Source organism: Kryptolebias marmoratus, linkage group LG2, assembly GCF_001649575.2.
Source record: "Kryptolebias marmoratus isolate JLee-2015 linkage group LG2, ASM164957v2, whole genome shotgun sequence".
In the NCBI taxonomy this organism is placed as follows: domain Eukaryota; kingdom Metazoa; phylum Chordata; class Actinopteri; order Cyprinodontiformes; family Rivulidae; genus Kryptolebias; species Kryptolebias marmoratus.
This window is the reverse complement of record NC_051431.1, coordinates 37,533,135-37,560,038: the sequence shown is the minus strand read 5'-3', so window position 1 is coordinate 37,560,038 and position 26,904 is coordinate 37,533,135. Positions and strand designations below refer to the sequence as shown.

General features: G+C 40.6%; 1 protein-coding gene across 1 annotated transcript in view; it reads left to right on the top strand.

Annotated features, from left to right (window-relative positions):
* Positions 1-24,066, top strand: part of LOC112451516 — a 44,839-nt gene extending 20,773 nt beyond the window's left edge. The window contains exons 4-23 of the mRNA XM_037973579.1: positions 1,236-1,300; positions 1,381-1,444; positions 2,809-2,918; positions 3,025-3,099; positions 3,567-3,660; positions 3,773-3,876; positions 3,989-4,052; positions 6,148-6,261; positions 6,334-6,495; positions 6,576-6,689; positions 6,763-6,821; positions 7,788-7,911; positions 9,481-9,576; positions 9,670-9,801; positions 9,977-10,102; positions 10,180-10,257; positions 12,733-12,881; positions 18,448-18,493; positions 20,004-20,128; positions 23,697-24,066. Of these exons, the coding sequence (XP_037829507.1) occupies positions 1,236-1,300; positions 1,381-1,444; positions 2,809-2,918; positions 3,025-3,099; positions 3,567-3,660; positions 3,773-3,876; positions 3,989-4,052; positions 6,148-6,261; positions 6,334-6,495; positions 6,576-6,689; positions 6,763-6,821; positions 7,788-7,911; positions 9,481-9,576; positions 9,670-9,801; positions 9,977-10,102; positions 10,180-10,257; positions 12,733-12,881; positions 18,448-18,493; positions 20,004-20,128; positions 23,697-24,066 (2,271 nt within the window). The remainder of the gene's footprint in view (positions 1-1,235; positions 1,301-1,380; positions 1,445-2,808; positions 2,919-3,024; positions 3,100-3,566; positions 3,661-3,772; positions 3,877-3,988; positions 4,053-6,147; positions 6,262-6,333; positions 6,496-6,575; positions 6,690-6,762; positions 6,822-7,787; positions 7,912-9,480; positions 9,577-9,669; positions 9,802-9,976; positions 10,103-10,179; positions 10,258-12,732; positions 12,882-18,447; positions 18,494-20,003; positions 20,129-23,696) is intronic.
* The last annotated feature ends 2,838 nt before the right edge of the window (positions 24,067-26,904 follow it).

Here is a 26,904-nt window from a genome sequence, read left to right as displayed (position 1 = left end):
GCGCCCCGGTGACCCGCGTCTGGGCGAGGGAACACTGTGTCCAATAATCTTACTCATCATAAGGGGTCTTTGGGCTGCACTTCATCGGGCCCCTCACCTAGGACCTGTCTGCCTTGGGTGACCCTACTAGGGGCATTAAGCCCCTGACAGCATAGCTCCTAGGATCATTGGGACACTCAAACCCCTCCACCACGATAAGGTGGCAGCCCAGGGAGAGGATGAATTAAAAAATAATACATAAATACAAATTATAATATTAAAAGAAAATCTCAAATTAAAATGGATCATGATTTTCTTTAGAAACACTTTGTTGAACAGTTTTTAAAAGCTGCTGGCAATTTGCATAAAATACAACACTCTTCCTGTAGAACTAAGGACTAAATTCTATACGCCTGCAACAAGAAAAAAAAATGTTTTGCAAATTTTTTGAACATTCTCATTGACAAGACACTGAGCCTTTGAGTCTCAAGAAAGGAAACTGAGAATCCCTGCAAACATTTTGAGACATGTTGGAAAATCCTTTGGGAGTTTGTGAACAACACTGGCCCAGTGAGGTACTGGTTTGAGAGATGGACTTTATAAGAAGCATTCAGCTTGTGGTAACTGAGACCAACATGTCACCACAGCCTTTGTTCCAGTCTTTGCACCAACACCACAGGCTGTACATACAGTACAAACCTTGGGGAAAATGTTCATTAAGTTGTTCTGTAGAAAATAAACAATATAGTTGCAACATGACCCCAAACAGCTGATTCCAGTCACTGATCACAATGATGTGCTTTGGGTTGTAGCATCAATTTATTAGTTCTGCATCAGCACTTCCAGCCAGTGTGCACACATAACACACTTGCTGCTGGTTTATTCATTTCATTCTCTATGTAGATACAATAGAGCATACAGCACGCAGTGGCACCGTGCTTTGAGATAACAGTATATCAGCTATCACTCTGCTCCAATGCTGCAAGTGATTTAGTTACCTGCCATGGAAGCTTTCTGAGCAGAGGAGACCATTTGCAGCAAAACTAAACACACATTAAGCCACTGAGGGGTACAGAAGAACAGCCTTCTGTTTGTCTGGATTCTAGTTTATACAGAACAAAAGACAACTGTGGAAAGAAGGTAGAGTCTTAGCTGTAATTGTAACCTGTAATTGTAACTGTCGGGTGTTACCAAAATAGGATGAGGCTCTGGAATTTCTGTCCTTATATAATTATTCATGTCTTTGCTTTTTTCAGGTGGTGATGCCTCACAGCAAAAGAGCTGTAGAGGTGGATGAGGTGGAGGATCTGTCCCAGCTGGAGTAAGTTCATACATCCACACAGTCTACTTTACTTCTGTTGAATGTGCACAGTCTCAAATATGTTTGTCAATTGCCCTTAGAGAGGTCTCTGAGAGCTCAGTGCTTCTGAATCTGAAGAAGAGGTTTCAGCGAGACTGTATTTATGTAAGTTTCACTGCTTCCACCACTCTTTCAAACACACAGGTCATCTTAAAAAAGGAAGAGCTTATTCTGGAGGGTCAGTACCTGCTCAGCAGATGCAGATGGAACTGAAGTTCTTATCAATCAAAATCAGAAACAAAGCACAAGAATTACACATGCCTATTAAACAGTGTTTGTTGCACACAGTAACGCACTCTGCCCTGATATACTCTCATTGACATGCAAATTCAGCTGGAATGCTTCCGTTTGAATGTAATTTGATCCACATGCAGACTAGTAATGGGGATGTAAAGGACTGAATTTACAAGAACTGCATATCTAGAACAGACACCAGATGACATGATGGAGTAAGTGGAGGCATCACAAATTGAGTGATGGTGTTACCAGGTAGTTTCAGGAGCATCCAACAGTCAGTCAAAATAGTGAGTGAAGGTCATCAGACACATAGGATAGAGTGTAGACCCATTAGACAGCAGTACCAGCACTTGATGAAGTTTGATCTGGGTCACATGGTGGGTTTATATAAGGCCGGTGGGGGTGTTGTGAAATTGCCAGGCATGATGGGTACAGATGTCACAATGGTCTGATGATGACTGGGTAGGAGGCAAGTTGTGTCTCTACATCATGACTTAGCCTCAAAGAAGAGTATGCTATGCCAAAAGTTTACACTAATAGTTACCACAGATAATGTGTGTATGGCGATTCTGAAGGGAAATAATCAATCCTGTCATTGTTTTGGAGAGAACCACCAGTGTTCTTCCTGGTGTCATGGTGTGGGGGGCCACAGGGCCTGACTCCAGGTCCCCTCTGGTTCAGGGAACCGTGATGGCAGTGGCACAAAGCTACACCAGTGGCACCCTGTGTCCACATGTCTGACCGCTCCTAAGACAGAAACCTTGTACAGTAGAATTCAATTATAATGGAATAAAGGAGACAAAGTCTGACATCTGTGGGAGATTGACTAAACATCAGACCACACCCTACTGACCTGGGACCAGCAGTGTTTTCATAATGTCAGCGCTGTTATCCGTCTGATCTAATGTTAGAATCATTGTCATACAGTCACATGACCTTTCAACAGGTGAAGTTTATTTTATTTCCACACTTCTGTCTGGGTTCTGAATCAGTAAGTGTATTTCTGTCCTTCAACTAATCGTTTGCTTTTACATTTGATAATTACGTAAAGATGTCAAATGGTATAAAGTTGTTTGCTATTTGTGAAAGGTTTTGGATGCAGAAACAAAAGAAATCAGCTTCCAGATGTCTTTAATTGCCAGTAGCTGCAGTAATTCCCAAATAAGAGTGATGTTTGAGTGTACTTATTTAGAAAATATGCTTGGGTATGTACTTTTTTTTTTTTTGTCCAGACCTACATTGGAAATATCCTGCTGTCAATGAATCCTTTCAAGCCTGTGAACATTTACACAGAGGAGATGAGGCAGCTATACGACGGCCAAGAGCGGCATGCTAACTCACCGTGAGCAAACATTTTCTAAACGGCTATTCAACATAAATACTCCATTAGTTCAACTTCCATAATTTCTTATGTTTTGTGCTTATATTGATGATGCTCTGTGCTTCAGCCATGTGTACGCTATAGCTGACTCAGCCTTCCAACTTTCTCAATCCTCTACACAAGAACAGTGCATTGTCATAAGGTATGAATATAATCGCAGCTTTTAGGGTTTATTTTTGGTTAGTTTTGACAAAATTACAATCCTGTCTGTACACGGCCTTACGGTAAACAAAATAGACCGCTCCTTTTTAAAAAAAAAAAAAAAAAGATTCCTGAACACAAGTATTCTGAAACTACAGTATATATTTTAAACAGTGAGGGCTTTAATGTTTGAAAAGAAAAGTAACACTAATTTACTGCCACCCATGCTCACATGTGGACCAAATGTGAATTCATTACACAGTACAAGTAGTTAACCCCAAATGTTCTTAATTCAATGTTTCTTAAAAATTTATTTTTTTGTCAGGAAATTGATTGCTTCATTTTTTTAAACAAAGAATGAATCTTTAAATTAAATGTGTACAGCATTAGTAATAACCTGAGACTGTGTTCACTGCTTTTTGTTTGAATCATAGAGTGTAAAATTGTCAAATACTGTTTCTTTTGTAGTGGACAGAGTGGTTCTGGGAAAACTGAAGCTACAAAGCTAATAGTTCAATATCTAAGCTCCATCTATCACAGCAGGAGCAACAGTTTCCGGCAGGTAATTCGCCATGACAACCACATCAATGTCAATCAGCAACTTTGCATAGAATTGGCTTGTGGCATTGTCTGGTTTCGCCTTTAAATTTTCTCTTGTCCTTGTTGTTTATCAGCCCATGGAAGTCTTTCCCATCCTGGAGAGTTTTGGAAATGCCAAGACCATCTTGAACAACAACTCCAGTCGCTTTGGCAAGTACCTTCACATCCATATTCTTCAGTGAGTCCACACATTTTAACTTACAGTCAGATGATGTTCGGATTCATACCTTTTTTGTTTTAAATGAGTTACAACTGATGATTTCACCTTTATTTGTCCTATTGGTTGGTAGTGGAGTTGTTGTTGGGACCTCATTGTCCAAATATCTTCTGGAGAAGTCCAGGGTTGTCTTTCAGGTAAGTACACTGTTAGCATCAAGGATATTACATTTACTATTGAAGCTAGTTGAATGAATCCCAATCACCAGCATCGGCTGTTTGTGTATACGACAAACTTAAACTGCCTGCAGAAAGATGATCTACACATTACACACATTTTGAGCAGGACTTATGAATCCAGCGATTGCTCTTTGATTTTAGAGTTTTTGAGGTGCTGCTAGGTAGTACCTCTTTCTTGCTGCGTTCCCTACTACTAGGTGATGTGTTTTGAGACTTCTAATTTAGACTTAGTTGAACTTCTCTTTCCTTGCTTCTGTAGTCCAGTGCCTCTCCAGTACGAATTCACATACATATCTCATTAAGTGGCTCTTTGGTATTCGAAGTGGTCCCTTTGTTAGCACTGACATTACCATGTGTTAATAAATTATTTTGTAATTTAAAGAGAAGTTGTGTGTCCTGATTTTGCATATGTAAACAGTGTTTGCTGGATGAGAACATGAGTGGTTGGAATTAAACCGTCACTACTTTCTCCAACACCTGTTCCAGACTGGTGCACATAGACCAACATCTCATAACAAGACTAAAAAAAACTTGTTTAGATGTTCAGGTGAGGCCCCGTTTTGTTAATCTTAATCATAAACATTCTAGTTTGTTGATAAATGCCTCTGTGCACCTAATAAAATACACACAAGCAGAAGAAAGATTTTAAAATCTATTTCTAAGTTTTACAGGAAGCCAATGGAGAGAAGCTACAATGAACTGAACACAGCTCAACTTGCAATTGGCTGTCTGTAATAACCATCCCAACTTGTGACACCTTGTAGGAAAATGTCTCAAGTTTTCTTTATGGTTGGTGTCCTTTAATTCCTGGAAACGAGCAGTAGCCTGTAGGCTCAGATTTCTCAGCTTGTAGAGGACTCCATTCAAACAAACAGCAGCCATGTTGGTGGCATGGTCCTAGGAAAAGCTATGAAAGAGAACTAGTCTGTCCACTTTCCTCATCCAGTCTTTTTTCTTGTAATTGTTAAACTGATTAACTAAAGGAATAAGTACAATGACTTCAGGCTGCATTTTCCTTAACATTTCCCCTCAGACCCACAGCAGGTTAAGGCAGACTGCCACCCATCCTGGTTCTAGTTTTACCTGAGGTTTCTTCCTGTAAAAAAGGGAGTAATTTCTCTCTACTGTTGTCCTCTGCCTTGTGCTTGCTCAGAATGGTAGATTGAATCAAAGTGAATATTTGATGCAATCTGCTGGACAGACAACTTTTCACTAATTGGCATTTTATCATCTACTTAAAATTGGCCTAAATTGAACTGAATACAGGGGGCACAGTGGTGTAGTAGTTAGAGCTGTCGCCTCCCAGCAAGAAGGTTGCAGGATCGCATACTGGCCTGGAGCCTTTTTGGGTGGAGTGCACATGTTCTCCCTGCGCTCACGTGGGCTTACTCTGGGTACTCCGTATTCCTCCCACAGACTCTTAAATTTTCCCTAGGTGTGAGTGAGAGAGAGAATGGTTGTTTGTAGCCCTGTGATGGACTTGCGACCTCTCGCACAGTGACTCCTGGAGATAGGTACCAGCTCCCCGTGACCCGGAATGAAGAAGCGAAAGAAAATAGATGGATGAACTGAATACAATTAAATTTGAATCTGCATGTTTTTTGGCCTGAATTTCATTGGATGAAATAGCTTTTTGTTTTTGTATAGTGTCCTGAGATGACTTGTTGTAAATAGGTGTAAACTGAATTGAAGTGAATCAGATAAATGCTTTCAGTTATCAGATGAAATATCTCTTTACTTTGAGGCTGAATTTAGAAAATAACTATAAAGTGTTAAAGCCAATTCAGAAGCCAAAAATTACAAATTCTCTTCGAATTTGCAGCAATTGTACATGATTACCACTTGATGTTTAAATAGCCTTGACATTTTTTCACATAATGTTTGCCTTTTACAGTTAAAATGGAACATTTTTAATTAGATGGCCTTGGATTTGACTTGTCTTGCTAAGGTTTACCTTCTCTGTTTGGACCCCTGGGACTTTTATTGTTTTTGTTGTTTTTTACAATAGAACATGACATTAATGGATTAAAATATTGTCTTATTTATGGTGTAGGCCAGTGAGGAGAGGAACTATCATGTGTTTTATGAGCTGCTGGCAGGTATGAATGACTGGGACAAACAGGAGCTCTACCTGCAGGGAGCTGAGACTTATTACTACTTAAACCAAGTATGGCACACCAAAAACATCTACTATTTATTCATTGCAATTTCTAGATTAATTTTCATTCCTGTCATGTAGGGGGGTGCCTGTGAGCTGAGGGGAAAACAGGACAAACAGGACTTCCAGCTTTTGGTTCAGTGCTTTGAAACCATTGGCCTTCGTGCTGATCAGGTCTCCACCATCTGGGCTGTTCTCTCCTCTATCCTGCAGCTTGGTAACATCTGTTTTACTTCTTATGAGGTTTGTGTCAGTGAACGAGAGCAAAATATTAATCATATTAAAGATTAATATTAAATATTAGCGTTGTTTTTTTTTTTCAGAGTGAGTCCTTTGAAGTGGCTCGAATCTTCAGCGAGGCTGAGGCCAGGAGGGTTGGCTCTTTGTTACAGATTTCCTGTGAAGCTCTGCAGACAGTCATTACTCACAGAGTCAGAGTCAGTAGCTTCTCATAAACTACTCAGGGCCTCTTGGTGACCATGTTCAAACAAATTGGTTTTATTGTTGCAGGAGACCACCTACGATAGGATCTACTGCCCCCTGTCTGTGGAAAGTGCCATAGACTCAAGGTAAATAAATATTCTCAGTACCTGCTTAATAGTTTAACCAGATGAAGGTTGTGAGAAACTTACATCCCTGTTTGTCAGATGAGTCAACTACACTTACTGTATATAGTTGCATTACTGCCAATACCACTCCTGTCTATAAGGAAAACTATCTGTTGTAGATAGGTCTTTGATCGACCTCAGGTCAGGGTTTAATTTTGACTAGACTGACAAGCTAATGGGTAGTCCGAGCTGGGCCAAGACTAAAGACTAAACTCCAATCTCCAGAATTTCATAGCAATTTAGATAAATGCATTTTTTAAAAATACATTTTTACATTATTGTCAGTTTTATATTTGTTTGCTTCCATAGAAGCTAGCTACTATTTACAAGTAGCTAGCTGTAGCACTTCCAGCTTAGGCTACAACACTTCTAGAAGAATTATGATTGTTTTCATCCATCCATTCATTTCTTTTAACAGCTTTTCTGTTCATGGTTGCTAGGGAGCTGGTGTCTATCTCCAGCAGTCATTGTGCAAGAGGCAGGGTACTCCCTGGACATGTCACAAGTCCATCACAGATAATATTTTCTTAACCAGAATAATTGTAGTTTGAAACTGATGGCAGTGTAAAGGTTTATAAAACTATTTGCATGAACTGTTATGAACTGCAGAATTGAACCAGTAATCCAATTGAACTCTATAATCCTTTCTGGTCCAGGGGTCAGCACAACAGATACACTCAACTGTATTTATAGTTCATATAGTTAATCATTGCCACCCAAATTACTTTGATTTTTTTAAAAGTAGCAGAACTCAAAGATACAGCAAAATATTCAAGGTATTTTAATCTCAGAAAAAAATCAAGCTTTACAAATGTATCAGTTTTCAGAACTCCACTTCCTAGTTTCCTGATGGTAAACATATCAGAGATGGTCAAGTCTTTTTTTTCTGCAAGAGATGTACAGTAAACTTCCTGTCTTTGTCTCTAGAGATGCCATTGCCAAAGCCTTGTACTCTGTGCTGTTTGACTGGTTGTTGGAGCAGATTAATGACTGGCTGAATCCCTCTGAGATGGACAGCACTGTGGGTGTGGTGGACATCTGTGGGTTTGAGGTTGGTAAGCTGCCTCCAGTTGTGACTGGGGCTTTGAAACCTAACTAAACATGTGATTTTTATAAAGATAGTATCTCACTGGGCTGAAACTAACTAGTGAACAGCATGCATGAGGAATTCTCCAGAATGTCTGACATTTGCAGTTGTCAGTTTCCTTATGTGAATCGCAGAATCACAGATTTGTCAATTGAGTATAGAACATTTAAAAAAATTGTTGCACAAATTTTCTTTCAGCATAGTTACAGAATAGTTGTGGCTGTCTCAAACCTGTCTCAAGAGGACTAGAGCTGTATTCTGACACCTTCAGAGGAATTCTCCTGTGACAGAAAGCAGGTCTAAAAACCAAAATGATGGTAAATAATAGTTATTATAAAAATGATCTAAATCTGACTGTCTTAATTACTAAAGTGTGCTCCAGCAGATTAACTCATAAACAGGAAAGTGGCTACCAAGGAGGGTACAAAACGAGCTGAGGTGGGTAAGATGTGGTAGAGGTGGTCAACAAAAAAATATGCACAGCCAAGAATGCAGTTTTATAAGCCATGAACACAAAGGTAAGCTGTAATTATCAAAACTAGCCAATTATAGAAATGGAAAGAAATAACAGGGACCTGGTATAAGATATCTAGAGAAATGCAGACCTGCCTAATTATATATAAAATCGTACATAGACTCTATTGGACTCCTTGTAAAATGGCAAGATTAAATTCTGAGGTATGCTGAAGGTGTGAGAAGGGCAGGGGAACACTTGTACATATGCTATACGATTGTAAAAAGTTAAAAAGTCTTTGGGATAACATAATAGTACTTATTAACAAAGTATTTAGGATAGATTTAATTCGGAACCCCTCTTTATGCATTTTAGGTATAGTAACAGAGCGATGAGGGCTGACACCCAAGCAAATATTGTGGTGTAGATTAGCACTCATCACAGGGTGCAGGATGACCCTAAGACACTGGAAAGCAAAATATATTATTCTATTTAAGGAATGGTTGGGAGAAATGAATAAAATAGCCAGTTATGAACAGCTGCTATTCAGGTTAAATAATCAGGAGGATATATTTACAGAATTATGTGGCCCCTACATGAATCTTGTACAATAGGGATGAGAAGAGGAAAAGGATTGAGAGCTTTATGAGTGGATATGAGAGATCTCCTTTTTTTATAATAAGATATGGTCGGTGGAGAGAAGGATGGTGGGAGTGAAGTGATAGGTGTCAACTATGTACTCGTACATACTTAGATGTATATGCTATTTTTGTTTGTTTTGTTTTGTTTTTTTGTTTTTCTTTTTTTTACTTGAGTATGTTATTTTGTCTTTGTGTTGGGGATGTCTCATCTTCGTTATGTTCTTTCTCATGTTTGATTGTATGTTAGTTGGCTGTGATGTTAAAAAGCAATAAAAAGAGACTTACAAAAACTTGCCAATTATCAAAAACTGCAATGGAAAACTTGCATATTTTCTTGCAATTTTCCTACAATTTTGAGTCACCAATGAGTCTTCAACAGTCACAGACCAGTGTATTACCACCTTAATGGAGGTGGCTTCTCACTGCCTCTGTGTGCAGGATCTGACTGTGAACAGCTTTGAGCAGTTGTGTATCAACTTTGCCAACGAGCAGCTGCAGCATTTTGTCAACAAAGCAGTCATTTCTCAGGAGCAGGTTAGTGCTTTGTGGACCAGTGTCTGAATAGCTTTATATCAGCACATTGGAACCCTTTAAACTTCACTCCACATGTGTGTGTATAACCTACAGGAAGAGTACAGTGCGGAACAGATCCAGTGGTATCCGATGCCAATCAAAAACGTCAGCTCCTGTCTGGAGTTGATATCCTCCAGGCCACACGGCATCCTTCGTATACTGGACGATCAGACTTTCCTTCCACAGGTGCAATCTCTAAGCATTTAGAAATGTGTTGGGAAAAACTCTCCACTACTTCCACACCAAGTTTTAGCTAAATATCTGTGAAATTGACTGAGTTATAGCCATTTTTTTGTGTTTTTAAAGGTCACTTATCTTTCTTTCTAGAGTCCGTTTGTAGTTATTTTGTCTTCCTGAACAGGCCACCGACCACACTTTCCTCCAGAAATGCCACTACCACCATGCAAACAACCCGTTTTATGCCAAGCCCAAAAACCCAATGCCAGTGTTCACAGTTTATCACTATGCTGGAGCTGTCACATATCAGGTATCAGACACTTCACTCCACCACAATAGGTATGCATTTATATTTGACAGAAACAGAATGCATTCATTGGTTTTCAGGTCCATAATTTCCTGAATAAGAACCACGACCACTTCAGGACAGAGGTGGTAGAGCTTTTCGCCAGCAGTCGAATAAAGGTCAACAAGCTGACATTTATATCTCATTAAAAAGTATAAAAATGTTGCAATGTTTTTAAATTCTTTATTTTTAATACCTTCATATATTTCCAAGACACGTGCATTACAAATATTTTTTTTAGTTTTTGTTTTGATTTAGATTTTTTAGTTGATTACAAAATTACAAAAAAACCTTTTGTTTCTGAATTAATAATGATGTAAAACCATACATTCCGATTTATTTACAGTTTTGTGAAAAAATATTTGTCTCCTGACAGATCTCTTCTGTTTTTGCTTTTTTGTCACGCTTACACATTTCAGATCATCAAACAAATGTTAATCTCAGACTAAGATATTCTGAGTAAATATAAATGCAGTTTTTAAGTTATTTAATTTAATAAGGGAAAGAAGCTAACCAAACCAGCCTGACCCTATGTGAAATAGTAATTGCCTCCTAAACCTACTAACTTGTTGTGTCACCCTTGAATCAGTCACTTTTGATAACTGCTGATGAGTCTTTGTGGAGGAATGTTGCTGCTGCGCTTCGGATCATCGTCCTGCTGCAGAACCCATGTGAGCTTCAGCTGAAAGTCAGAAACTGATGGTCAGACATTCTCCTTCAGGATTTTCTGGTTCAGAGCAGAATTCATGGTTCCATCAGTTACAGCAAGTTGTCCAGGTCCTGAAGCAGCAAAACAGCCCAGACCATCACACTGCCACCCCCGTGTTTGGCTGTTTGTATGATGTTCCTTTTCTGAAATGCTGTAACAAGATGCACACCTTACCCACCTGCCCCACTGGTGGTTGGTGCCTCTGCCCGCCGGTGCGTGTGTGGCTGTTGTCTGGGGCTGGGTGCCGGCGTTACTTCTGGCGTCTGGCCCTCCTGGGAAGGTTCACCACTATTACATGTTTTTTTTCCATTTTTGGAAAATGGCTTATTTTAGGGGATTTCTTGATTCTGCATGTCAGGCAGTAATCAGGCTTGGGTATGGGGAAAAAAAACTGAACTCATCTTTCCAAGATCACACTCCTAAGCCTCCCTGGTAAGGTCTATTCGGGGGTTCTAGAGAGGAGGGTCCGTCGGATAGTCGAACCTCAGATTCAGAAAGAGCAGTGTGGTTTTCGTCCTGGTCGTGGAACACTGGACCAGCTCTACACCCTCGGCAAGGTCCTTGAGGGTGCATGGGAGTTCGCCCAACCAATCTACATGTGTTTTGTAGACTTGGAGAAGGCGTTCGACCGTGTACCTCGGGGAATCCTGTGGGGGGTACTCCAGGAGTATGGGGTACCAGGCCCTTTGATTCGCCCTTTGATATGACCGGTGTCAGAGCTTGGTCCGCATTGCCAGCAGTAAGTCGGATTTGTTTCCAGAGAGTTGGACTCCACCAAGGTTGCCCTTTGTCACCGATTCTGTTCATACCGTTTATGGACAGAATTTCTAGGCGCATCCAAGGTGTTGAGGGGATCTGTTTAAGTGACCTTAAGGTAGAGTGCCTTCTCCAGGTCGGGGAAGATGTTATGCCCCAAGTGGAGGAGTTTAAGTATCTTGGGGTCTTGTTCACAAATGAGGGAAAAATGGAGCGGGAGATCGACAGGCGGATTTGTGCAGCGTCGGCAGTGAAGCAGGCACTGTACTGGTCTGTCATGGTGACGAGAGAGCTGAGTCAAAAGGCGAAGCTCTCGATTTACTGGTCGATCTACATTCCTACCCTCATCTATGGTCACGAGCTTTGGATAGTGACCGAAAGAACGAGATCGCGAATACAAGCGACTGAAATAAGTTTTCTCTGCAGGGTGTCTGGGCTCTCCCTTAGAGATAGGGTGAGAAGCCCTGTCATCCTGGAGGGACTCAGAGTAGAGCTGCTGCTTCTCTACGCCGAGAGGAGTGGCTCGGGCATTTGATTGGGATGCCTCCTGGATACCTCCCTGGTGAGGTGTTCCGGGCACATCCCGCCGGGAGGAGGCCCAGAGGAAGACCCAGAACACGCTGGAGGGACTATGTTTCTCGGCTGGCCTGGGAATGCCTTGGGATTTCTCCAGAGGAGCTGGCCCAAGTGGCTGGGGAGAGGGAAGTCTGGGTCTCCCTGCTTAGGCTGCTACCCCCTCGACCTGACCCCGGATAAGTAGAAGAAGATGGATGGATGGATCATCTTTCCAAAAGAATTTGGTAATTCATGATTTAACTGGAAAGACAATTCATTTTTTTACATAAAGCCAAGTTGGTTTGTAAAGCTTTTATCATCATTTAAAAAAACTATATTTGTATTTACTCAGATTACCTTTGTCTGACATTAACCTTTGTTTGATGATCTGAAACATTTAAGTGTGACAAAAAGCAAAAACAGAAAAAAAAAAATCTGTAAATGGACCAATACTTTTTCACAGTACTGTAGTTGCCTTTTTTTCCCTGAGGGATACAAAACTGCTTATGAACATGGATGACCTTTGAAATTGTTTTGAATGTTATTATTGTGTTTGTTTTGTGTGGCTGTACAGATGGTTTCTGAATTGTTCCGGAAGCTTCAGGATAACTACATCCAGCAGAGGGAGCTCGGCTGGAGGGGGAAAGGTCTGCGCCAACAGGCCTCTACTGCTGCTTCACACTTCCTCCAGTCTCTGACTGAACTCACCATCCATCTGCAAAGGTACAGGAACAGCTACAGACAGCTGCTGTCTGATGCTTTAGTTAATATCATGTTGCTGTAAAAGGTGTCCTCAGGTAAGATTTTGGGTCCATGATCATTGAGAACTAGTTCATAATTTATTCTACTCACTCACTCACTAACTCGCTCACTCAGGTTATTTTCCTGTGAAATGACTGCCTGGTCAAAAAACTCCTAGAGGTTAAGAGGTGTAGGGTCACACGTCAGTTTGGATTATTTTTTTTTATTAACAGCCTAATGCCAAAACAATGAACTGTTTCACCTAAACTAAAAAAAAACAGTGTTTTAAGAAGAAGCCCAGATGTTTCTCTGATCTTATCAGGAGGAGAGAAACAGGCCCCCTTTTGCCGCAGACTAAAAGAATGCATAAACTAATCACCGTTGTTGACTCTAAACCGGAATTTACACCCCCTCTTCAGACCTCTAGCTTGAAAGACTGGATCCTAAGTGTCAAGAGTAGTTCTTTGGGAAGAAATTTACATTCTGAGAAAGGAACAACCAAGGACCTGGTTAGACTCAAGGAAAAAAAAAAACGTCTTCGGTCTACTGACATCAAAGGAATTACCACATTCCTTCAAATCTAGTTAAGCTCAAGTACCCCAACATCCTGGTCGCTGCTTAGTATAAAGTGAACTATACCTGTGGTGATTTGGGTTTTTCCGGTGTTTTGTTTTATTTCTGATTTAGTTTATTTGGTTGTGTTTAGTTTCTGTTTTCGTGTTTTCCACTTTCTCAATCCTCCTCAGTCTATCTTTCTCTCTGCATTCCTGCCACGCCCACTTACACCTGTCAAAGTTCTGGTAATCATGTCACCTGTCCCCACTTACCTAATTATCCTCAGCACTTTAAAACCCGGTCATTTCTGTCTGTACTCCGCTGGTCCAATATATGTGTTTACAGTGCCAATAACCATGATTCATTGAGATTACCTTCATGTGAAAAGACTTAATTTAATCACTGATTGAGTCTGCTTCCCCTTTTGCTAACTAAATTTAAATTTGAGGCAGAAAAGGAATGCAAAGATCAAATTACATTAGTTTCTCCTTAACGAAGTGTCAACCCAAAAACGCCCCTCCGAAGAGGAGTAGTGCTCATTGGCTGAATGACCACCAAAACACCCTGCCTTCTTTTGAAAACCGCGGCTCTGATTGGACTGTAGGCGTGCAAAGGCCAACCCCCAGCTTTGTTTAAATGTTGCCGGTTCCTGCTTCCAGTTTTCCCTTTGTCTCTTCCCTGCTCCTCTCGGCTGTTTTGTCCCCCGTTCCTGCTCCCGAATTTTTCTTTGTTTTCGTTCTCTGTGCGTTTTCCTCGTCCCGTCTATTTTTACTTTTAGTCCTCTTGCTTTCCGCGTTGCTGAGTTCATCAGATTTTTGTTTTGAACCAAATTTTTACCGTTAACGTTGATGCTAATTTAGTAAATCAGTGAAATAAATAACAGTCCGAGCCTTTATTAAATTTCCCTGCGTCCCCTTCCTGAGACCGACACTTCATCCAGCCTAGCCATCAAAACCAGCTACAAAGTCGTTCACCTGCCTGCTAAAGACGAGCTGCCGACTGTTTGGACCAACGGAACCGGCTGAAGGTTCGACTCAGCTCCCGCTGACGAAAGTGCCCTGGAGACGAGCCCTTCTGGTCACTTTCCTCCCGCCGTGGCCTAAAGGTTCCTGACTGGTACCAAGAAACAGCGGCCAGACGGATCCATCTCTTGGTAGGACAAGCTCATTAGGACATGCGGTCAGGGGAGGCAGGTGAGGCAGAGCCTCCCCTGTCATCATGACAAGAAAAAAAAAAAAAATAACATACAATGAATATTAATATTTGTCCACTTATCTTTATGTATGAGTAATTTTCGAACATTTTTATGGTCCAAATCGCATTTTTATAGTCAAAATCGCTGAAATTGCATATTTCCTGTTCAAATATAAGGGTGAAACGCGAGGTGCGGCAGCAGCGAGCCGAGCTTCACCTCTGATTGCGCAATCCATCACAAACTGGGTTGATACATGCAATTGGCCCCTGCCTGTTGCCGTACCGCTGCATGTCGCCAATATAATGGTTTATATAGCCTGATTTTCCACAGTCTGGCTAATGTCTTTAACCATTTACGTTTAATGTTTGTTAGTGACATATTTAGTAAGGCGAAGGGAGAGGCAGGCAGTACTCTGCCGCACTGAAGGGGGCGCACGTGAGCCAACGGGAGCTTGTTGCTGCTGTCCTTTNCACGCAGAGGCCAGTGACAGTCACGTGCACTGCTGCCAGCCGTTAAGTTTTGTTTTGCTCCATCAGACTGCCAAAACGGTAATTGTAACATTTTTTTCTTATCTTATCCTTAATACTACTATGTGTGCGCGTGCGCGCGCAAGCGTGTGTGAGTGAGTGAGTGAGTGAGTGAGTGAGAGAGAGAGAGAGAGAGAGAGAGAGAGAGAGAGAGAGAGAGAGAGAGAGACAGACAGTGTGTGAATAACGCTGATGAGATATGAAATAACCAGTAGCCAATTGAATAAGCTACCCTTTTGGATTTATATATTTGTAAATTTGACTCTCAGTGCCTCACCAACCATTAACCTCACCGCACATCACTGACTTCTGGTGGTGCTCTGTGCTGGTTGATAAGAGTTAGTTTCACTCAGGTGGCCAAATTAACAATAATAATCGTCATTTCCATTATGCAAAATTAATTTCTCAAACCCTCTCTGCCTCAAAATCTTAACCTCTTAGATTTGATCAGACTTTCTGTTTAACCTACATGCCATTATAAACACCTCGATCAGTCTCTTATTACCATATTCAAACGTGCAATATTTTCATAACCTGCCAGAAGTTGTGTTATATTTGTCTGTTCAATAAACGTCACATAAACAGTGCAAAACGTAATTCAGCGTGCGTGTGTTTGATATGATTATGATTTTAATCCGAAGCGAACAACTCATGATTTAGGGTAATTAAATGTTGAGACTGATAACTAAATTTATAGATTTATGTAATATTTCCCTCTTTTGGAGAGGGTGGTGCCCCGTAAAATTATAACTTATGAATTATTAATAATTCATATGTCCCCATCTCAAAAGACATTATACCCTTTCCTCTACAGAGGAACGCGACCCATGATTTGCCTGCTGTCATCAGATGGTGAATTTGAGTTTTAGGTTTGACAAAGGTTAATGTCAAACCAGCCCGGTGATACCGTACCAAAGAATGAACTCTGTTGTTGCTCTGTAGAAAATTAACATTAAAGTTTATTCCAGGGTGTTTGGAGGAAGGCTCTGACAAATTGTTGAACCTCAGATACAGGAGGAGCAGTGTGGCTTTGGTCTTGGTCATGGAACAGTGGACCAGATCTTCACCCTTGCAGGGTTGCTAAGGGGGTCATGGGAGTTTGACTCACCAGTCTATGTCTTTTATGGATCTGGAGAAACAACAGTCCCTGAGGCATTCTGTGGGAGGTGATGGGGAGTAGTGTCTTGGGTCTCTAGGTTGCTTATCAGGGCTATGTGGTTCCTATAGAACCAAAGTGAGAGCTGCATCTGCATCTTTGGCACTAAGTTAAGCTCATTCTCAGTGGGAGTTGTACTCCACCAGGGTTGTCTCTTGTCTCCTATCCTGTTTGTAGTGTTCACTGACCGGGTCTCAAGGTGCAGTCGTGGAGAGGAGCGTGTCAGAATCTAATCATTGCTTCTTTGCAGATAATTTGCAGGTTGTGTTGGCTTTGAGAAGTGATCTGAAACTCTTCAGTTGATAGAGTCAAGAATTGGAGGATGACGCGGCATCTATGAGCGATATTTTTAACTGGACTTGTCTCTGAAAGCTACAAATATTTTTGCTACTTTAGCTTTTCTAGCTTTCTCCCGCGCAGGACGTAACAAAACAAACCTTGAAACACTGAGGTTAAACAAAATGATGAGGCAAAAACGCAAGGCCCCTATGGTTTTTTAAAAAGTGACCAGATGTCAAACTTTCGTCAGCCAGTCAGATCCTGACTTGGTCAGGAATTGAGCATCTGCACAGACGGAGCTCATCTTTTTCTATTCAAAGACTTTGTTAGAACAGATCAACATTTGCCACATGCTGTAGGACAAAAATGCAGATCAAACATTTCAATCACTGTTGCACCATTATTGATTTAGATTACCCATTCAAGATTCTGTCACCAGGATAATCGAATGTCTTTTGTGATGACAAAGTGTAATACTGTGAATTAAATTTGTTTGACCATTTGACTAATTTCTTATTAGATATGTGAATACATAGATTTTTCAAAATGTATTTTTCAACACATTTCAAAAGATTCCACAAATAAAAGAACATTTGTTTTTTAGATAAATTATGTTTTCTTTGAGTTTTAAAAGAAGTATAAGGGAGAATGAAGGACACTGTGTAAATTAGATATTCTGTGTGATGAATTCGTTTATCATGACAGCAGTCAGACCAGCTCATATATCCTGTCAGATTTAAACTGAGGTCATTCACAGAGCTATTTACAACAGGTAAGATAATAAATGTTCATAACCTTTTTCAAGAACCCTATCTCGAAATGTCTGAACTGTCTTTTAATAATATTCACGGTTGCAGGGAGCTGATGCCTATCTGTAGCAATCAGTGGGCGAGAAAAGTAGTACAACCTACACAGGTCAGCAATCCATCACAGTTTCATAGAAAAATGAAAACATTTACACAAATATTCACACTAAGGTCAATTTAGAATCTTCAGTTGACCTAACTTGCATGTTTTTGAACTGTGGGAGGAAACTGGTGAACCTGGAGAGAAGACATGCAGGTGCTTGGAGAACAAGCAGATCCATCCATCCATCCATCCATCCATCCATCCATCCATCCATCCATCCATCCATCCATCCATCCATCCATCCATCCATCCATCCATCCATCCATCCATCCATCCATCCATCCATCCATCCATCCATCCATCCATCCATCCATCCATCCATCCATCGCTTATCCGTGGTCGGGTTACGGGGGCAACAGGTCCAGGAGGGAAATCCAGACATCCTTTTCCCCAGGGACACTCTTCAGCTCCTCCTGGGGGATCCCAAGGTGTTCCAAGGCCAGAGAGGATACATAATTTCCCCAGTGAGTTATGGGTCTGTTCTGAGGTCTCTACCCAGTGGAACATACCCAAAAACCTCCAAAGGGAGGTGTCCAGGACAAATCCTAATCAGATGGACAAGCAAACCCCATATAGAAAATCCCACCTGAGATTTAAATGCAGAACCTTCTTGCTTTGGAAATAAAGAACTAAAACTTTTCTTTACCGGTTCAAACTTCCTGAAGCCGTTGTAACTGAAGAGAGGAAGAAAAGCCCTTGTGACTTCGGGTCCATTTGACCTGAAGGCCAATGGAGGGTTAATTATTAAATACAGATGTTTCAGATGTAAAGGTGCACATGAAGGGATGTACTTAACAAGAAGAGATGTTAAAAGAATTGTTAGGAGAAGCTTTTGTCTTAAACAAAACTTCTGCAACTTCACTTGTCTTAATTTAAAAGTTAAAATTCAACACTGATTAATAATTTGCTTTCTTCTTTCAATTCTAGGTGTAAAAGCACTTTTATTCGTTGCCTGAAGCCAAACCATGCCAAGGTAACAACAGCTGCTCTGAACTGACAATTTCCCTTTAGTTGACCTTTATCATTCAACTTCTGCAAGCATGTGAAATGTAGCAGATAATGTATAACAAAGCTTGTTACTGGCAATGCATATACAGTGTAGAATTATGTGTAGCTCATTACTGACTGTGCAGATCCAGTGCAGGGTAATGTGGAGTGTAGCAATGCTTCCTACTGCTATTACATGTACAGTGCAGGATTATGTGTAGCATTGTAAAGCTTGTCACTGGCTATGCATGTGCAGTGAAAGGTTATGTGTAGTGCAGCAAAACTGATTTTTTGGTAGTGCATTTACAAACAGGGTTAAGTAGTAGCATAGTAAAAGCTTCTTTCTGTGTATTCAAGTGTAATGCAGGGTTATGTGTATGTTATGTGTAGTGTACCGTCTTTTTGTGTGTGAGGAAATATTTTGTTTCTGGTGCGGACATGGAAAATTTAAATTTTTGTTGAGGAGGGAGAAATGTTTTGCTTTTGGTGAGAACACAGAATGTTTTGTTTATGGTGCTGAAAAGGAAAGAATTTGCTTTTGGTTCACATGCAGAAATGTTGCTTATGATGAGGACATGGAAATGTTTTGTGTTTAATGTGCATGTAGAAATGTTTTGTTCTTGGTGCGAACAGGAAAACAATTTGTTGATTGTGCAGACGTGGAAATGTTATGTTGTTTTAGGTGCAGACGGGAATACGTTTTCGTCTTGGTGCGAATGGGGAAACATTTTATTTTTGGTGCAAACAAGGAGACATTTTGTTTCTTATGATGAAGAGGAAACATTTTGTTTTTGAAATGGATGTGGAAATTTCATCTTTTTGTGACTTTATTGATGGTTTATAAGGTCTCGTCTATACTGACTTAAATTAGGTTGCAGTGCTGCTTTTTCTGTTAAGTGAATGTGATACTTGTGGTTTACAGTTTTATGATGGTTTGTTTAGATGTTATTGATCCTGGAGGTAAGAATTTGTTCAACATCTCGAATTTACTGAACCCAGACAATGCTCTGTTCTTTGTTCCCAAGCAGAGTCAACAGTCCTCCTATTTCCTTTTATTTTTACTCTTGTCACCTGGTTGGCTCCATAGAGCTAGGACTAAATACAACATCTATGTTTTTACAAACCAGTCAACATTTCAACAAAAGATAGCAGAAACTGTTGCATACTTGATAACGTACTTTGAGTTTTTTTCTTTCATTTTGTTTACTGTGTCAAGAAAGACACAGGCAAGATTTTTATTTTAAAAAAATGCCATTGTCATTGTGGATTTATTATGAAAAAAAATCAATGGACCAACCACAGGTGACCACGCTGCAGCTTACCTGGTTCCTTCTTTTCAGTTAAGTGCTATCAAACAAAAACTGAAACTTGTTTAAAAAATAGTTTGCAAACCACAACATAATGAAAGTATTGATATTCTTCTTTTAGATAACTGTGTGAAAGTCTAGGTTTTCCTTTGCAGGACTCACTGCTGTATCTCATCTGTTCTTTTAAAGCTTCCTGGCGTCTTTGATGTGGACTTTGTGTTAAGTCAGCTGAGGCATGCAGGAATACTGGAGACCATCCACATCCGGAAAGAGGGTTTCCCCATACGGCTTCAGTATTCATATTTTATTCAGAGGTACCACAAACATGCACAGTTTGCAACAATACCACAGTTCTGGAGTTAGTGCTATAAGATGTCTTACAACGGGGAAATGAGGCTACAGTTCACACAGGTTCACCAAAACTGGAAAAATACTGCCTAGTCTGATGGGTCTGGATTTACTGGACTCCAACAGTCTCCACAGCTACCAGATCTCAGTTCAATCGATCATCTATGGGATGTGGTGAAAAAGGAGAATCACATCATAGACAAGCAGCTCAGTTGCACATCCAAATCTGCAGCAACAATGTGATGTTAATATGGAACAAAATCACTGACGAATATTTCCAACACTTTGTTGAATTTATTTAAGACAGTTCTGAAGGAAAATGTGGTTCAGCCTGATACTAAAAGGTGGACTTAATAAAGTGGCCTGTTAGGGTGTTTTGTTGCTGTGGTAGGATTTAAACATTGTGCTTTGAAGTTGGTAAAATGTTGTACTTTGACAGTATTTTTAGAAGAATAGTTTTGTACCTTTTATGGTATTGTGAAAAAGAAAAATGGCTACACTAATGGTCTGTGCAGATTCATCATATAACATAACATTCAAATGATTAAACTGTGGAAAGACATTATAGGATCCAGACAAAGGTTACACGGGCTGCTAGGGATTTAACCAGTCTTACTGTATACAGTGGGTTCATAAACTATTCTGACCACCTTTACTTTGACATTTTATGTTGCAGCCTGACGCTACAGTGGTTTAATTTTTTTGTCATTAATCTACACCCAGTACCCCATAACGAAAAACTATAACAGAATTTTATTTAGTTTTTTAATTTACTGAAAAGAAAAACCTGAAACATTACATTTTCAAAAGTATTCAGACCTATTACTTATTCCTGAGTTGAAGCACCTTTGGCAGCAGTTTCAGTTATGAGTCTTTTTGGGTTTGATGCAATTACAGAGATGTTTTACAGTGTTCAAGTCAGAACTCTGACTGGGCTACTCAAGGTCAGATTGTATAAGTGTGTCTTCTCTGTGTGCTTTGGATTATTGTCATGTTAGAATGTAAAACTTTGGTCCAATTTGTGGTCCTGAGTATTCTTGAACAGACTTTCATCGATATTATCTCTGTATTTTGCTCCATTCAGCTTTCCCTCAACCCTGAGTAGTCCCCCTGTCCCTGCTGCCGAAAAACACCCCCAAAGCATGATGCTGCCACCACCATATTTCACTGTGTGGATGGTGTTGGATAGGGGATGAGCAATGCCTGGTTTAATTAGAACATAATGTTTAGAACAGACCCAAACAGTTCAGTCTTGGTTTCATCAGACCAGAGTATTTTATTCCTCACAGTCTGAGAGTCCTTTTAGCAGTTTTGAAGTGTTTTGCTCTGAGGAGAAACTTCCATCAAGCAAGTCTGCTATAATGTCCAGATAGGTGGAGACCTGTGGTTCTGGTTGTTTTTCTGGAACTTGGTCCCATCTCCACGCAGGATCTCTGAAGCTCAGTCCGAGTGAACATGGGGTTCCTGGTCACCTCTATCACTAAGACCCTCCTCAGTGTGACGACCAGCTCTTGGAAGAATCCTGGATCTACCAAACTTCTTTTGTGTAAGAATTATGGAGACCACAAAACTTTAATGATTCTTCAGAACAGCAGAAATGTTTTGTGGCCTTCTCTAGATCTGAGCCTCAATAATGCTGTCTCTGAGCTCTGCACAGCAATTCCTTTAACCCCATGGCTTGGATTTTGCTCTGATTTTCAGCTGGGAAGCCATCTACAGAGAGGTGTGAAATTAGGTCCAATCAGTTTATTTTATCACAGCTGGACATCAATGAAGGTATAGAAACATCTTAGTAGAGATCAAGAGAAATGAGAAGAACCAGAGCTAAACTTTAAGTGTTAATGTAAAATGTCTGAATACTTATGTACTACATAAGTACTACACTAAGATTACTATGCCTTTAAACAATTTGGGACATTTGATGTCATGTCTTTGGAAGCTTCTGATAGGTTTATTGATAATGTCTGCATTAATTAGAGACACACCTGTGGATATAATTTAGGGCACATCTGAAACACACTGCTTCCTTGTGTAACATCATGGGAAAGTCAAAAGAAATCAGCCAAGATATCAGGAGGAGAATTGTGGACTTGCACAAGTCTGGTTCATCCTTGGGTGAAATTTCCAGATGCCTGAAGGCACCTTGTTCATCTGTACAAACAATTATACGCAAGTACAAACAAGATAGGAATGTCCAGCCATCATACCTCTCAGGAAGGAGACGGGTTCTGTGTCCCAGAGATGAACGTGCTTTGGTCCAAAATGTGCATATCAACCTTAGAACAAAAGCAAAAGACCTGGTGAAGATGCTGGCTGAAGCTGGTAAGAGTGTGTCATTAAGAAACATAAAAAAGCCAAATTAATGTTTGCAAATGTACACAGGCACAAAGACCTTAATTTTTGGAGACATGTCCTGTGGTCTGACAAAACTAAAATTGAATTGTTTGGCCATAATGACCATTGTTACATTTGGAGGAAAAAGGAGGAAGCTGGAAAGCCTGAGAACACCATCCTGACTGTGAAACACGGGGGTGGCAGCATTATGCTGTGGAGTTGTTTTGCAGCAGGAGGGATTGGTTAAACTGGTTACAAAGTGGCTTAAGGATAACAAAGTCAATGTTCTGGAGTGGCCAGCACAAAGCCCTGATCTCAATCTTATCGAAAATTTATGGGCAAAGCTGAAAAGGCATGTGCGAGCAAGGCGGCCTTCAAACATGGCTCAGTTCCATCAGTTCTGTCAGGAGGAATAGCCCTAAATTCCTGCCAACTATTGTGAGAAGCTTGTGAAAGGATATCCAAAACGTTTGACCCAAGTTATTCTGGTTACTGCTCATTGAGACTAAATCCTGTGCTACTTTCAAATGAAACCTTTGTGATTTTTATCAACTTCATCTAAAAGTAATCTTTTTCTTTGGACAAAATTAATTCCCTTCTGTGCCTGGCTTAGGTATTGACCCATGTGCCAATTCATTTTAGCTGCTATGATGGCTGACTCCTGTAAGCCATCATAGGAGCTAGCACTCAGGAGCAGGTGGGTCCCTCCTATTAGCAGCTGGTTTATTATTTACTGCTAGGGGTTCGTGAAGAGCAATCAGTTTCTTTAGCGTGTCGGCGTAGATGATGTCAGGCCCTGGTGTAGTCCAGCTCTTCATACCTGAGACTCTGTCTTGGATGTCTGTCTCTGTGATGGATACTGGATCTTTATCATGGAAATGTTTTATTTCAAAGGAGAGCTCCCATGTCAAAATACAGTTCTACACCTGTATTTTGGAGATGCCTTTGACAAAATTCAGATGTGTTCAGACACCCATGATGACTCTATCTCTATGATAGACTTGTGACCCATCCAGGGTGTACTCAACTACTCGCACAGTGACTGCTGGAGATAGGCACAAGCCTTTTTAGCTTTTTAGCCATTCCAAAAGCAATAGAATCGATATAAAAAAAAAAAGAAGCCAAGACTAGGAGCATGTTCTTGTCTTGTCTGGTCTGTGTGCAGTTTGAAGCATTAGTCTTCATTCTCTCCTGTTTCAGGTATGGATTTCTGCTGAATCAGAGGTTGAGCAACCTGTCCCACACAGAGCTGACTGTGGCTTTACTGGACTTATTAGATGCAGAGGAAGGACAGTACCAGCTAGGACTCACCATGGTGACATGCATGTTCCTGTTTTTATTAGCAGAAGTGAATCATATCTCAGTAGACATCCATATGTGTGCCAGGTGTTTCTCAAGGAACTACTGTACCAGCAGCTGGAGGAGAAATGGAACAGCACACAGACCTGGGCTGCCATCACCATCCAGAGGAACATTAGAGGGTTCCTCTGCAGAAAAAACTTTAAATTCTTTAAAAATAAAGCCATTGTCATTCAGAGCCATATCCGAGGACACCAAGTCAGGTGTGTAATTGGATTCTTTATTCTCAAGCTGTTGTTTAGCAGATATGGAAAAAGATGTATTGAAAACCATTCTTTAGTTTAAACTGTACAGGATGATCTGCCATTTTACTGTGTATCTGCAGTACGGCTTGTTGAAAGGGGGAAAAAAGAAAAAAATTGAACCATGACACAAGGAGGAGGGAAATAAACCTGAACACAATCAGAGTAGTAAAAGCAAAGGAAGTGGCAGTATTAAGCACACAAACACAATGAAGTAAATAAAACAATTTAAAAGGTTTAAAGTACAATAGGGCTGTAGCAGTGGATGTATTTATACTGAACTACAATAATAATGTCAGGGTCTGGTGTGTGCAATTAGACAAACAATACATCAGTCACAGGTGATCACTGCTCTCATGTAGAAGAGGTTGTACATGTTTTTATTAGGTTTTTGCTCACTTCTCTGCACCAAAGAAAAGCAAGAAATGAGTTCAGATAAAGCAGAAGCCTAAAGTGCTATTGTGGTTTCCAATCAGCTGTATGAAAAAGTTTCCACGTGATTCACGGCAACGGTGGACAGAGAGTGGTCTATGTGTGTAAAACCAAAATGGTTAAAGTTTTTGGATTTCGATACACATTTGGTTTCTAAAAACATTTTTAAATATGTTAGTACAGATGTTTAATATGTGCTATGAACAGCACCCCAACCCTCATTAATACACTCCAGTGAGTGTAAGTTTTATTTATTTCGTATTGTCACATTGTTCCTATGTATTGCCTTTTATTTTTGGTCAAATCTAGATCAAATTATTTGAAACAAACTATTCTTGTTTGACTATTTTCTTAACAAAAACAGTTGTGACACAAGGCTTTTAGGACACCATTTCAGTTAAAATTATAGGCATAGCAGTCATGAAAGGAATACATATGAACTGTCTGCTTTCATGCTAGAATTTTAGACTAAAATCATCTTATGATGAGAAGGGACAGAGTTGTCAAATTTTGATAAAACCTTGTAAATGACATTAAACATGATCTCATGGGAAATTATGAGATTGTGAGATACGTTATCACTTGACTAAGTTATACCCATTTTTGTGTCTGCTAAGGCAGTGATTCCCAACCCTGGTCCTCAAAGAACACGATCCTGTATGTTTTAATTATTTCTTTGCTCCTCAGCAGGTCTTTCTGTTCTGCAGCAGCCTGTTTATCACTCACTCATTCAAATCAGGTGTGTCAAAGTAGGGAAACAACCAAAACATGCAAGATCGTGGTCCTTGAGGACCAAGGTTGGGAACCACTGTGCTAAGGTCAGTTAGCTGTAGTGACATCTTGAAGCTTGTTGACTCCAAGAGTTAATGAATTGAATATGCACATCCAGTGATTACTCAAGGTTTCATTAAAATGAGCCCAGTGGTTTTAGAGAGATTTTTCTAACAGACAGACAAACACAGTCAAAAACATTTCCACCATTTTGCCTTTGGTGATGGGTGGTAATTAGATGATTATTCCAAAACATTTGTTTTTAATTTTTTTATGTTTTAATTTCATAGCAAACTTGCCAATTTACAAATCTTATGTTGTTATTCCTGACCTGCTCCTTTATAGCCTCCACAGGAACAGTGCTGGTTTGGTTTTCTGACTCTGTTTCTGGAAGAGGTGTTGTCTGTTTAAAAGAAGTAAAAAAAGCATTAGGCATTTGATTTTTTCCCCTGTTGTAATGAACCTTTTCTGGACAGTGACCCCAAAAGGTACCCCAAGGTATGTTGTCACAGCTCCGTCTGTTCATGCCACGCCTCTTGCCTCTAGTCATGCCACAGCCACGTAACTTCCCACTCCCAGTTCCAAGCCACACCCATGTACCATGCCCATGCAATCATAGTCATTCGTTTCACCTGTTCAAGCCAGTATATATACTCACAGCTCCCAGTCATGCTTTGCCAGATTATTGAAAGCCTCACAGCAAGTAGATGTCCAGCGTTCACGTTTCGTTCATGCCTGATCTCGACCATTGCCTGTTTCTCGACCACTGTCTCTTGCCTGCTCCTTGCCTGATACTGCTTTGGACTCTGACCTCTCGTTACGGACCCCGCTACGCTCACCTGGACCTCGCCCTTTGGATTTGCCCTCTCTGGTTTTGGCTTCGGACTTCTGACTCTCTAGTAACGACCCCACGCCTGTACCTGGACTTTCCCTCTTGCCTCAGCCCCTTTCAGACAAGCCTGTCTGCATCTAGCCACCAAGCTAAGGAGGACTTACCTGTTCTTGTCTCGATCCACGACGGTCATGTGAGTGCGCAGTCCAGAGCTTCTGGTCCCGATCCTCCTCTTTCCATAATAAAATCCTTAAAACTTTGTTATTGTGTTGCTAGTCTGAATCCTGTCAAGTCCTGCCTTGTCAGAATAATCTGGCCAAAAGCTAAAATGGATTCAGACGAACAACGCTGGCGAAACAATGTGGACGGAGCTATTTCCGGGTTACAGGTCAACGTTCAGGAAATGATGCGGTTACTCCGCGACCTGTCGAACCCTAGAGTAAACGCCGCAGCTCAAGTTCCCGCGGCTATTACTCACTCTTTTGTTTCACCTATGCATGAACCAAAGCTTCCACCTCCTGAAAACTTCTCCGGTGAGTCAATTCAATGCAGACCATTTTTGACTCAGTGCGAAATACACTTTCAGCTTCAGCCGTCATCTTTCCCTTCTGAGAGAGCTAAGGTTGCTTACGTTGTTTCACTTTTGTCTGGTCGAGCAAAACTTTGGGGCACCGCGGCGTGGCAACGGGATGCCTTATATTATGCATATAAGGATTTTGCTGCGGAGCTTCGCAGAGTTTTTGATCCCATAGCGCCCGCACGTGAGGCGACA